This window comes from Rhagoletis zephyria, unplaced genomic scaffold (assembly GCF_001687245.7).
Source record: "Rhagoletis zephyria isolate East Lansing unplaced genomic scaffold, Rhagoletis_zephyria_1.1 Rzeph_scaffold_00012, whole genome shotgun sequence".
Lineage (NCBI taxonomy): Eukaryota > Metazoa > Arthropoda > Insecta > Diptera > Tephritidae > Rhagoletis > Rhagoletis zephyria.
The window spans coordinates 974,433-988,200 of NW_016157096.1; the positions used below are offsets into that span (position 1 = coordinate 974,433).

At 35.1% G+C, this 13,768-nt stretch overlaps 2 protein-coding genes across 2 annotated transcripts in view; one reads left to right on the plus strand and one right to left on the minus strand.

The window, feature by feature from the left end:
* The window catches only part of gprs (speckle type BTB/POZ protein), a 34,622-nt gene extending 31,657 nt beyond the window's left edge, over positions 1-2,965 (plus strand). Inside the window, exon 9 of the mRNA XM_017611111.1 lies at positions 10-2,965. Coding sequence (XP_017466600.1) covers positions 10-2,929 — 2,920 coding nt within the window. The 3' untranslated portion in view covers positions 2,930-2,965. The remainder of the gene's footprint in view (positions 1-9) is intronic.
* A 6,997-nt stretch (positions 2,966-9,962) lies between these two features.
* On the minus strand, positions 9,963-13,504 carry Amyrel (Amylase related). Its single transcript, XM_017611157.1, has 3 exons — positions 11,957-13,504; positions 11,397-11,870; positions 9,963-11,326 (listed from the first exon to the last, which is right to left on the minus strand). The coding sequence occupies exons 1-3, from the start codon at positions 12,158-12,160 to the stop codon at positions 10,499-10,501; spliced, it is 1,506 nt and encodes a 501-aa protein (XP_017466646.1). The 5' UTR covers positions 12,161-13,504; the 3' UTR covers positions 9,963-10,498.
* Between the last annotated feature and the right edge of the window lie 264 nt (positions 13,505-13,768).

The following is a 13,768-nucleotide window of genomic DNA, read 5'->3' on the forward strand; positions in this document are numbered from 1 at the left end:
CCACTCATCCTCGCATGGCCGCCATAAGCACCACCAATCATTACCAAAAATTCGCAAAGCCAAATCTCAGAGTTTCCGCACCCGACGCAGTCCATCAGACCGCCGTAGCCCAAATGCCGCACCAATATTTGGCCAAGCGGCCAATCTTACACTGAACACCGCCCAATTGGCGACCAACGATAAGAAACGTAGCCCACTTACACCAAAGAGTCCCATACTACCGCAACCTGAATCCAAGAGTCCTGGCAGTACTTCGCAGAAAACGCCGACCACATTATCCCGACAGGGTACGCTTCGTGCTTCGCATCGTCGCAAGAACAGCATGACTGGGTCCCTGGTATTGGTACAAGGACGTCGCAGTCCAGTGGGTTTTAATGATCGCAGTCCGCAAGGACGCCGCAGTCCATTGATTATGTCCAATGATCGACTCAAGTCACCCAATGAATTGCCAGTGCAGCCCATGTTTGGCATGGGAATGCATAGTCCGACAGCGCGCAGTCCCACAGGTGGTGCACGCAGTCCGACCCTTAGCATGCACACTCAAGAACGCCGCTCGCCCATCGGTGCCGCAGCACCTACCGAGTTCGGTCAGCTGCACCGCAGCCCCACTTCGACAGTACATGTACAGGGCGTACACTACGATGAAGCAGAGATGGAGGATGGCTTTGGAATTGCATCTGGTAGTGGCATTAAGCGTCCATCAATAAACCTCTTCACGCCCATCTACTTCAGCGGAGATAAGCGTAGTCCCATCACTGCTATGCCTATACCACCGATAACTGTCTCAAATCCAACGGAGAGTGGCAGGCTGGCGGAAAAAATTGCAGAGTCCAATGCCGCAGCTGAGGCGGCTCGTGAGTTGGAACGACAACGTGAAGAATCTGTTCGACAGGAGGCGGCCACGGCTAAAGAATCAACACCCGAGAAAAAGGAGCGCTCTAGCGTTATGAAGGAAATATTAGCTTTTGTGCGTAAACCATCAAAACACATTTCCACGCGCACGAATCGTTTTGCAAACGCATTCACACGCGCCGAGTCGGGTTCGTCATCGGGACCGCTCATTAGGCAGAGCACTTTCTCGGCCAGTCCGGCTGCTTCATCGACGGCGGCCAAGAGTGCGGTGGTGAAGCAGATGTCCGAAGTTGGATTCGAACCGAAGATGTCACTGAAATTCGCACACTACGCAAAAATGTCACTGAAACTACGTCGATCTGCCAACGACGATAAGGCGAAACAAGCAGCTGCCGCCAGCTCATCAAAGCGTGCCAGCGCAGACTCCAATGTCAGCGGAGCCGGCTTGGATCCACACGATGCGCAGGTAGGTCGCGCCGGTGGCAGTCTCGGCGGTGGTGCCGGTTCGGGACGTGCATCACCGCTCGGCGAACTGCCATTCGAGTTGGCGAATGTGCATTTCGAGAAGGTTGGTGAATCATATATCAAGCACGAGAAGATACACGAAGAGGAGTATGTGGACGAAGCCGGCACCACAACCGACAGTGTAGTCACCAGCTTCGTTGAGGAGATCACAAATTCGCTTAAAGTAGTCTCGTTGTCAAATGAGAACGCACAAATAACACATCATTTCCAGCGTCGTTCTGAAAGTCGTGAGCCCATTGAGCCACGCATAAGCGAAGAACGGGAATCCGACTCGAATGATATCGTCATTCCAGAGGATTTTCGTGCAGAGCTAACCGAAATTTTGAAAGCCTATGCACCAGAACCAATCTACGTGAATTTGCAAGTGTTGCGCCGTGAAACCGATGAGGCTGAGGCTGCCGCAGCGCAGGCGCTCGCCAAAGCAGCAGAAACTAGTCTAACTGCTGAAAAGTCACCATTACAATGTCCGATTATTGAATTTGAGCCGCCTTCACGGCGATCTTCCTTCGATCCACCACGCTCTCCATTTCTAGATAATTTGCGTAGCCCCGGTGCCGACACCGATAATGACTTGATCAACTTGCAGCGTTTAGACTCAGGCGGCGATAGTTTCGAAATGGTTGAGGGAGACCGCAAATCAAGTCGCGCTGAGTCAAGTTTCGACTGCCCCTATTCCTCGCGCGACACAAGCTTCGATATTTCGCGCTACCAATCCACTAGTTATGAAGATCAAACTTCGAGCTTCGAAATTGTCGACATGGACGACAAAAAGAAGTCCAATATCGACCTGCGCAAGTCCTCCATAGAACTAGTCGACGCGGAGACATTTCAGCGCTCTGGCTATTCGTGCGGACGCAAATCCTCGCTAGAGACACATTTTGACTATACACCCTCCGATGCGAGTGGCATGACGCCTGCACGTTCCCCAAATTTCCCGATGAATAAGAAGCAAAAACCCGAAACTTTACGTGCGTTGCGCATCTCACCCTTCAGTGCCTTCTCGCGTGCACGCAGCCCACTCTCCAATCAGACCTCCTCGAATTATAGCTCGCGTGACAGTTATGATTCAAGTTCCTCCTATCCGCACTCCGCGCCCAATCACCATGAGCCGCAGCGTAGTCCCTTCGCCGATCCGACGAAGAAACATTTTCCGCTCACTATCAAGCAACGCGAAGAGGAAGTGAAAACTTTTCTCTGCACTGATCAGCGTTGCGCTTCGATTTTTGAGCCACGTCCTAGTTCGGTGTTGACGCAACAGCTCTCGACCGGTTCGATGTCCACACCGTCGGGTTATGGCAATGGTACACCCTGCGCGGTGGTGAGTAGCACGGTGGGCGGTTTCTCAAGCGGTAGTGAATTTGAGCCGCCTTCGCCGCGTCGGGCAGCGAGCGCTTCACCCAAACATACTTTTACTTTTCGCATTGTTATGAAAAAAGTCGATAGTTCGCCGGAAGCTTTGTGTCCTGAACGACATCGTAGTCGCATATTTGATCGATATCGACGTAGGGATAGTAGGCGCAAGAGAATACATGATGCAGGGAAGAGTTTCTAAAGGGAAGCGTTGGTGAGCTGAAGAGTTGAGAATAGAGTAGATTAGACGAAAAAAAAGAAAAATTAGAAGGAAACTAGTAGCGGCAGGAAGGCAAATGGACATTTCAAGAGGATTCCATTTCTGAGTAACTAGGTACTCCAGGGAGAGGTAAGAAAAAGAAATGAAGCAGAGAACAAAAACGTGGCAAATCAAATGAAAAGTAGAAAATTTGAATAGTAAAATACAAGAGATGCAAATAAAGAGAGATAGAGAAAGGTAAAGTATGAAATAAAAATAAGGAGAAAAGAAAATAGAAAACAAATATTGGAGAGAACTCAGAAAGAACTATCGAGACCGAAAAGGCAAATAGAGAGCGTTCAAACGAGTAACATTATGAAAAGGAGAGAGTCAAGAGAAAGAAAAAGGACGAAAATTGGAAAGCCAAAAAGTAAAAGGAATAGAAAGAAAAATATATGGTCAGAGAAAATTAAGACAAAGACATAACACATAAACAGAAAAACATAATAATGCAAGGGATAAGAAAAGAATATGATGAAAATAGAAGGAGCAGTAAAATAAAGTGGCAAGAAAGAAGAAAATGAAAGGGAGAGCAAAAGAGATAACTGAAAGAATGGATACAGAAAAAAATAGAAAGAAAATTGAGGTAAAAAAGCATCAGACAAAGCTAAAATGTCAGAAAGGAACATAGGGATAGAAAAATAAGAAAGGAAATGGGAATGAAAAAAGGAAAAGAGAAGAAATAAGACAAACTGAAATACATAAAAAGGAAAGGATAAGAGCAGAATATGATAAAAAGAAAATCGGTAGTAAGAGGAAACACGAGGGAAAGGAAAGCAAACGAAAGGAAAGAACATAAAATAAAATATAAAATAAATGAAAAAAAAATAAAAGGTTAGGAAATGAAATGAAAGGCAAGGAAAGGAAATGTATGGAAAGGAGAGGAAAAGAAATGGATGAAGGTAGGAGAAAAGGCGATAGGAATAGAGATAGAAACAAGTGAGAAAGCTACAAAAAAAGAAATAACCAAGTAAAACTACCTAAATTAAGATTGAAAAGGGAAAGAGACAGAAACTATCGATGAGAAAGAGTGATAAAGAAAAAGCGTAACAGAAAAAGGCAAAATATGGCGGGAAGAGAGAGAGGAATAGAGGAAGAGGAAGAAATAGTATACCAAAGAAAATTACAAAGCTGGCAAAAATTTCGGGATGTAAAATTCAATATACTGTCCTAGATTGCAAGCGAGCGTGAAAATAAAGCATTTGAGAATCACCATTAGTGAAGCGCCGGTATTGCCATACAAGCACAGGGATAAAATTACGTACATAAAATAGTAGAATGTTTGTTTTTAGAAGCAACGCTGCAACTGAATTCTAAATTTAAAACTCAGAATGTAGTGTACATATAAACTAACTAGCAGAAATATACTCAAAAAATGTTAACTAGTTATATGATGGCAAAGAGAGAAAGCTACAATTATGTATTTATCTACTCCTGGGCGAGTACGTACATACATATGTATGTATATTCTTACGCTGGGAAAACAAAGATGAAATGGTAAACAGAATGTTGGAGACCTAAAACACTGCATACACAAAAGTGAAACCGTTTGAAATAACAAATAGTTAGTTGAATAAAAACGTTTTAAAAGAAAATACATACATATGTACTGAGTTTGCCAAAGTATTTTGAGTAAGCATTTATGTGTAAATATTTTTTTTAATTGTAAGATTTTTCGAAATTTTTTCAATCTCGTTCATAACGTATGTATAGTTCGTTTTTAATGGCGTATGGTAAACTTTATTATATATACAGATGTACATATACAGCAATTTACAAAAATTCAAAGAAAAAGGAAAATACTCAATTAAAAAAATTCAAATGAAATCAACCCACTGTTTCAACCCAATCTTATGAACACAAACGTTATGTGAGAAATAACGAACAATAATCTTCACAAAAATGCAATGTATAAAGTTTAACGGTGCAACACTTGCAATGCAACAGCAATCTAAGAACTATATTTACTATAAATATAAAAATTGCCAACCCATTTACGCATTTCATATAGTTAGTATAGACACATATAAATACATACACATGTATATATTAGATATGAAATAAATTGTTAAAAATAATAGATTTTTTTCACAAAATCTCAAATGCATATATGTATTAACTAAAAATAAAAACAGCCAATTATTAAAGAAAAAAAAATAAATTTTTTTCCTCACTTAAATAGAAATACCGTTATAAAAATATTGAAAAACATGAGCAAAAGAAGTAAAAAATATTTTCAAATTTAAATATTTACAATCAAATAATACAAGATTTTTTCAATAGTCATTAGCATTCCTTTGCACCTACTTAAACATGTGCAAATGCTTGTATATTTACTAACATTCCCATGTACTCGTTAAAAAAAATCTAATAAATACATAACTTTGGACAATCTTAATGTTGCGTGTATTTGAAATCAGATCAAACTAAATATTTACATACAAAGAAAATTTAAATAAAATTCAAAATATTTACATCCTGTTTACCCCAATATACATGAAATGGTTCTGGTTCTTAGGCTGTTTCAAACTATTTAAAAGTAAATGCAAGAAATTATAAAATAAATGAAATACGAAAAGCAAAAAAATAGTTGTTACGAGCACTTATCCGCATACATAGTCGATTCATATACATTCATACATAAATACCGTTAACCATACGAAAAGATTTAAATATTAATAAAATTTACACTCACGTTACGCTTAAAAAAAGTTGACCCATAAAATGGCTGTATTACGGTAATTTCACCAAAGGTAACTAGTAGTTCATATAACAAAATACAAAAGTCCTTAATAAAACATACAATTTTATAAAGCTTACTGCGGCCAATTTCTTTTAAATTTTCATATACTGATAAGCTTCAAAGTTGAAAACGAGATAAGCAGTGAAGAGCTTTCGCTCGGCTTTAATAATTAAATTCAGAGCAATTTTCGCGAAATTGCAGTAAGTGTTTAATTAAATTTGATCCGGAATTTTTATTTTATCTTAAATTACTGTTAAAGTTGATCACCAAACAATCTGACAAATTGTAAGTTGAAATCGAAAAAAAAATCAATAATTCAAAAGCTCTCATTAAGCTACTTATACGAGCTTTGGTAGTTTTATTTACATAAGCTTTCACAAAACTCTTTTCAAAACTGAAAACAAAAATAATCATTTTTTGGAAAATTTGAGAAAATTTTATTTCAATTAGTAGCTTTTGCATACATTTTTACAAAAACAAATTAAGTTGTATAGTTGGAGTTCATAAATTACCCACAAATCCGAAAAGCTTGCAAAGGACCAGCTTTTACAAGTTTTCACAAAGTTATTTTTAGGAGATTAAAATCGTTTTTAAAAATGCTTTAAAAAAATTTAAAAAAATCAGGTAAAACATTAATCTATTGGTGCAAGTAAGTAATTTGCAAATTTAAAGCTTTTTGCAAAGCACAATTCGAAAGCTGCGGTATATTTATTCATAGCAGCTTTCGCAAAATCATTTTAAAGGCATAATAATTCATACAAAGAAGCTTTCAAACAACGGGTTTAAAAAATTTGTCTTTTAGCAGCTCAGTAAATGTTTAATGCATGCTACAGTACTTGTATTTTAAGAAGCTTTTAAAAAGTCTCGAAAACAGTGGAGAGCATAGAAAGCGTTTGCCCTATGCTCGTTTGTGCAAAATGCATAGAATGTTTAAAAAAGCTCTGCATGCAGCAAGGCGTTGCCCATAACCGCAGCAAAAGCGTGAAAATTTTATTTTAGGCACTCAAAATATTTTTTGACGATGCGAAAAACCAAAAGGTTTTCAGAAGCTTTCGTAAATCTTAAACCTAACTACAGTTCCACGTGTTGTTACAAAAATTTGGAATTTTAAGAAGTAAAGTTTTAAAAACAGTCCAGGGCAGAGAGAGCTTGCTCTATGCTCGTCAATGCAAAATGCGTAGAAAGAAATAGTATCTAACCTTAAAAAAGCTCTGTTCGAGTTTCACTATTTCTATGCCAAGAGAATAGTTATCATACTAAATTCCGAAAGAAGCTTTCATTATTTTTCGGCTTTCTAAAGATTTAAAAAAATTCTAGAATAATTTGCATATCAAACGGCCATTTTTTGTAGTCAATAAAATTTATGTACATCACATCCGCATTACGCTACTAACTCCTTTCAAGACATACCTATCAGTTTTACTCTATTTCAGTTCTTGAACAAAGCACAACATCCTACACTAACAGCAAGAATTTAAACGCTTGAAAGCTTTCACTCACGCAAAGAAAAAACATATTAAAAACAGCTATTTGCAAAGGTAAAAGAGCTTAAAGCAAAAAACATCACAAATTCAAATTATACTGTAAAATATCAGTCAGATTTTTTCTAGTTTTAAGTGCAGTTAAATAGCGAATTACTTTCGTTACACCAAATCACATGTTTTATGCAAGCAAGTAGCCTGAGACCTGCGGTAGTATACTTTTGGCAGTGACGCGTACAAGCTTAGAGTTTGGTAAATGAGCTTTGTATTTATTGATTTATATGATTTGCAAATAGACGCTATTGGAAAAATTGCTGGAATGCATTAGAAAGTGCTTTTTAAAATTTGCTTTTTGTTTTTTTTTACGATTTTTATTTGTAGTGTGCTTTAAGTGACTTTGTTGTAATTTAGATAATCTTAAAAAAAAATATATGTAACATTTAATTTTTAAAATAAAAAAAAATTATAAAAGAAAATAAAATAAAATACGACATTAAAACAAAATAAAATTAAGTTAAATTAAAGTAAAGAAAATAAAATAAACTAACATAATATAATAAAGNAAATCAAATCAAATCAAATCAAATCAAATCAAATCAAATCAAATCAAATCAAATCAAATCAAATCAAATCAAATCAAATCAAATCAAATCAAATCAAATCAAATCAAATCAAATCAAATCAAATCAAATCAAATCAAATCAAATCAAATCAAATCAAATCAAATCAAATCAAATCAAATCAAATCAAATCAAATCAAATCAAATCAAATCAAATCAAATCAAATCAAATCAAATCAAATCAAATCAAATCAAATCAAATCAAATCAAATCAAATCAAATCAAATCAAATCAAATCAAATCAAATCAAATCAAATCAAATCAAATCAAATCAAATCAAATTAATTTAAATTAAATTAAATTAAATTAAATTAAATTAAATATAATATAATATAATATAATATAATATAATATAATATAATATAATAAATTAGAACAAAAAATAATAAAAATTAAATTAAATTAAGTTATATAAACTTAAAAATATAAAATCAAATAAAATAAAATATGATATAACAATATATAATAAAACAAAATAAAATCGAGATATGGAACAATATAAATCATAATTAAATTTATTTAAAAAAAATAAATAAAAAATACATATATAACATATAACATAAAAAAACAACTCAGCCACTAAAACAAAATTTATATTGAGAATAAAAAAAACTTAGATATATTTCATTAAAATAAAATAGAATAAATAAGGTAAACATTAAAAATTAAATAACATAAAATATAGCATAGGAAAATCAAATTAAAAGATAACGACAAAAAATTAATAAAAAATAAAATAAACCAAAATTTAACTAAAACAAAATAAACTTTGTGACTATGAATAGTTTATTGTACATAAATATATTTTTGGGTTTTTCCTAAAAACAGCAAAAATACCGCTTTTGTTGTGGTTAAATTTTTCTGAAAAAAAAAAATTATAGAAAATATTTTTGATTTTATCGTATGCAATTTTTAACTTTGTCATCCTGCAATAAGTAGTGATTTCAATATTTGAACCTTCCTTAAGATTATAATTTCTTCACTTTTCTATTTGCAGACATGCAATTTTTCCAATCAAAACGAACACTGGCGAATGGTGTGGATTTTTTAAATTCTACAAAGCATAAATTAATAGGAAATTTTGAAGGTGGAAAAATTTTTTGTTCTTAAAAGAAAACTAAGAAAGATATTAAAAACTATTTTCATATACAACAACAAAACAGGACGAAAAAAAACAAAGGCAACCAAACTTAAATTAACAGAAAAAAGCTGATAAGAAAAATATTTGTTACAAAAATATGCATAAAATTAACAAAAAAGGTTACAATACTGTAACAAAAAAAAAATCTAGTAAATATAAATGTTTTCATTAATAAAAGTTTTCAAGGTTAAAGATATAAATTTAAATCAGTAAATGTTAAAATATTTATTGCAAACAAGTGTTAGAACTTTACAATAATTTATAAGAAAATGTGCTTTACCCGCAACTCAATCCCCAAAGGCACTAACACATATACATATACGGTAAGTACTCGTACTTTTTGTGGTTTGCCCTGTTAATGAGCATCCTTGTTGTTGTTGGCGTACTGATTAAAATTTGTTTAAACAAATTGAATTATATTGAAATAATAAATAGAGGGAAAATACATAAAAGGTCGAAATTGCAGCTCGCTAAATGTCTTGGAGCGCAGAAACATATGAAGAATGATAAATTATTGAAAGATTTACATAATATGGACGAAGAATAAAAAAAGAGCGATTCAAATTTGTACTACAAAATAAAACAAAACAAAACTGAGAATTTGCTTTGCGAAGAATTCATGAATACACTTTTACTTATTTCATAGCATTTCATCACAAAATACTTATATACTCGTACATAGTTTATTGTACTAAAAATCATTTTATATTAAAAAAGCAAAATAAATAAATGTAAATGAAAAAGTTCATCTTTTGAAAAAAAGTAAATGAAACCAACTTGTCATCGTTAAATTTTTTTTATTATTTACTAAATGTAATATTATGAAATTGTGCAATAGTTTACATGTATGTATCTATGTACATATGTACCTATTAATTGAGAGAAATATTGATGAAGCAAATAAAATTTTGTCGTTTTTAATGAAAATATTAGTGTTTTTTTATAACAAATTTAAAAAAATGAGAAAAGAGAGATGAAAATGAAAAAGAGAGATTTTACCTCGCGTACGTCTATATCAGTCCCTACAAAAACCCATCCAGTGTTGAAGAAGCTTTTCAAAGTTTATTGTACATTTTATACGACCGCGAACAGAGTCAAGGCTCCACTGTTCATCACTGGCCCATAAAAGGTATATAAAAACTTAAATCACAGAGTCAAGGCAATGCTCATCTTTGGCGTGGATCAGTGGCTACGAATCAGTATTATAACAGTGATAATCGGATAGAGCTTTTATTTTGTGCATTTCCATATAAAATAAAAAATTCGTTAAAAAGCTTCTGCTGTGGGATACGTTTTGATCAGCATCGATATAATATATGTATTACTGACTGTCAGTCAGAGTTTCAATCAAAGCTTTAAAAGTTTTCCCCGCGACTGACTATATATTAAATAAAAGTCCGACAATCTAAGAAAATGTGTGGCTCAGAACCCAGCGTGTACGTAATTAAAAGTTTTTCGAAACAATTTAATAAAATATGTAAATTTTATTTTCACATTTCATCAGCATATCCTTTCACAATAAAGATTCTACAGCTTCGAATTCGCATGTATAGCTAGAACACCATCGAACTCATCGGGGCCCAATTCAATATCAGCATAACTCGAATCGTTGACCACTACGGACTTTCCGGTGCAATTGCCATTCACAAGCCCACCTGAGATTACATCACAGTATACCCCAGCAGGCAAACAAGTATTCAAATGCTGCTTCAAGTCCCAGCTATTCCCATTAAATGCAATAAAGCCGCGCTTGCCACGACAGAAAGCAATCTGATTGTCGTCATTATCCCACCAATTAGTCACTTGAGTGCCGCGTACCGCATTCTTGAAACCCACCATGTTATAGATTTGGCGCCAACGATGCTCACAAACCCAACCATTCCAGCAAGCGCCATTTTCATCAAATTCAGGTGAAAGTAACTGCTCATTTGTGTCTGCCGGTGGCGCCTGATCGCGGTGCTCAAAGTGAAATGAGCTCATTACGCGCGCAATGCCAAAGGGGTAGGCTAGCATAAAAGCAGTGGCCATTTTGTATTGCTTAGCTATTTTATAAGTAAGTACATTGCCGCCATCGCGCTGATTATCATGATTGTCGACAAAGACCAAGGCATCCTCGGAGGGTAGGAAGCCCCAGGCGATGCCAAAGTTTTGTAACCATTTGAGCTGATTATGACCACGGAAGGCGTTGCCAATTTCCTCCGAAAAGCGGAATTCAGTGACGACGCCAAGTGAATTATACTCATACTTGGTGACCGTTTCGTGGCCATGATCGATTACCTCCTGATATATGAAGGGACGCGTATTGCGCGCGAAGCCATGTTCAATGTTGAGATTACGCACGCGATCGTAGATGATCTGTGAATTATATATAAAAGTTAAAAATAGAGGAATGTTATGTAAGGAAAAGAGTAAACGAAAATGTGACCTTCAAATCTTTGGCTGGCATATGCTTGGCGGCATCCACACGAAAACCAGCGACGCCCAACTCAACCAAATGATCGAGAAATTCTACGAGACGATCACGCACCCATTCGCTGCTCTGATTCAAGTCCTTCAAGCTAACTAGCTCACAATTTTGCACTTGAATACGATCATTCCAATCCAGAATGTCGCAAGTTGTATGGAAGTCATGTGCAGCATAAGGTACAGCTGGGAAATCTTTGGCACCTGGTGACGCCCTAGAGCCACCAGTGCCTTCTACAATACCCTCATGTGTGGCAGCCATATGATTTAGCAAGACATCAACGTAAATGCGTACACCTACATCGTTGCATTTTCGCACCATATCCGCGAACTCGGTTTCATTGCCAGATCGTGTGATCAGCTTGTAGGAAACTGGATGGTAGCGCTCCCACCATGGACGACCGGCGATGACCACGTTCTCGACTGCGGGTGAGACCTATATACATGTTTTTGGGAAAAAATTGTGAGGGTTTGTCAAAACTTTTATTAAGAAAATGCTATTTCATAAGGTTGTCTGCTCACCTGTACGCCGGCAAACCCTTGCGGTGCTAAGAACCGCTCACACTCTTTGGCTATATCCGTCCACTTCCATTCGAAAAGGTGTACAATAGTATTGCGATTAATCCACCAATGCGGCTCATGTTGGCCTTGAATAGCAGCGCTGAGCGTTAAAAATATTACAGTTAAGTAGCCTAAACTTGTGCTTTTAGTCATCCTTCCGTCCATAAAGAAACGATTCCAGTAGTCTTATCGAACGTAAAGTGCTATCTATGCTGGAATGCTGAGCAGCTTTTATACGAACCTCTTGCCAAGTAAATTACTATAACTTCGTTATCACTCGCTGGTGATAATAGTAGTATTATTTTGTCAGTGCTTGCAGCATAAAATAGGTCAATCAAATCAAATCAATTAAATACAAAAAATTTCAGATAATCAAATAAGAAGAAAGCACTGTGTCGGCGTTCAGTGTCCAACTAGCTAGCTGGCACACTTAATTGAGAACCTTTCTTAATTGGCTTATAGTAAAAAAAAAACGTCCACAAGCTGTATACTTAGCTTTATTCATTTCAATTCTTAGTACATTTTCAATTATCGTTATCTATATGGGTTTCCATAGATAGAAGCACTCTTAAGTATTTTAACAATCAACGCAGAAGTGATTTACTTAGTAGTATTGATATTACGAATAGAATAACAATACTTAAGATTCACCACAATCAGCCTTTCACCACTTGAAACTGGAGTGCCTACTAAGTAGTATATCAAGTTAACAGAAGTCACACTGAGAAATAGTTGTATACATTTCCAGCTGATTCTTATGTAAAATGATAGCTTAAATCTAAAAATTACGCGTTTTCGTAAACCACGCACCATACAAATTAGAAAATGATTTTTTTTTTTGTGATAAAATATATTATCTCGAGAACGAAAACGAGAAAAAGTAACGAAATAAATATAACGGTATTCTGAGGCCTTTGATGTGGATAATTCAGGAAAAATATTCTCGATGAAAAAAAATTTAATTTTTTTTATTTTTTTACCTAAACGAGTATGCAATGAACTTTTTAAAATGCTTGAAACATATTGCAATAGTCACGCGACCCGAAAATAATATTTTAAGTTGTTTTAAAAACTTAAACTTTTATTTTTTAAGGTCTGTCAAGGTAATTTGAATTACTTACAAAAGAAAAATTTTTTACTTATTTTTTTGACCTAAAATCAACATAAAATAAACCAAAATGGGTTTTTCGGATCTGGCGGCCATGGAAATCAGTTCCTTGACGCAATAACAGGAAAAGTAGTTGTATGTATGCACATTAGGGAGGGTAATTATTTTTACTATGTGCGTATAGCGTAGGTTTCTACCTGTAAATCTAAGCAAATTTTCCGAAGAAACAATGGGCCTAAACAAATTTGAAATTTGCCAAATTGAGAAAATAGGTTTCGAAGAAAATGTGAAATTTTTCACTCTTGCGCCCTCTTTTGTAAGTTTTAAGAAAAAAATAAGTACAGAAATGGATTATTCCTACCAAAAAAAACCCCTTATAGCATATTTTTTTCAAAATTTAAGCACTTTACGACACTACCACCCCTATTGCGAGTGTCGACTGGCAGTAGAAAAACGACTATTAAGCGATTATCGATTATCGATAGTATTGTGAGTGTCGCTTAGTCGCTCAATTAGCGACTGTGAATACTTTTTAATCGCTCATCCTTCTATTGCCGTTTTTTAGTCGTTGGAGTTTGCGTTTATAAAATTTACATAAGTAAGTGGTACTATAATGGATAAAAAGTAAGTCAANGTCAACCATTCACAATAGTACAAATTTTTAT

What these genes read in the sequence shown, in the direction of transcription:
- Amyrel (XM_017611157.1), bottom strand. Translation starts at nt 12,160, where the DNA reads ATGGACGGAAGGATGACTAAAAGCACAAGTTTAGGCTACTTAACTGTA. An exon ending in AAGGGTTTGCCGGCGTACAG is followed by an intron (nt 11,871 to 11,956) that starts GTGAGCAGACAA and finishes ACATGTATATAG; the next exon opens with GTCTCACCCGCAGTCGAGAA. An exon ending in TGCCAGCCAAAGATTTGAAG is followed by an intron (nt 11,327 to 11,396) that starts GTCACATTTTCG and finishes TATAATTCACAG; the next exon opens with ATCATCTACGATCGCGTGCG.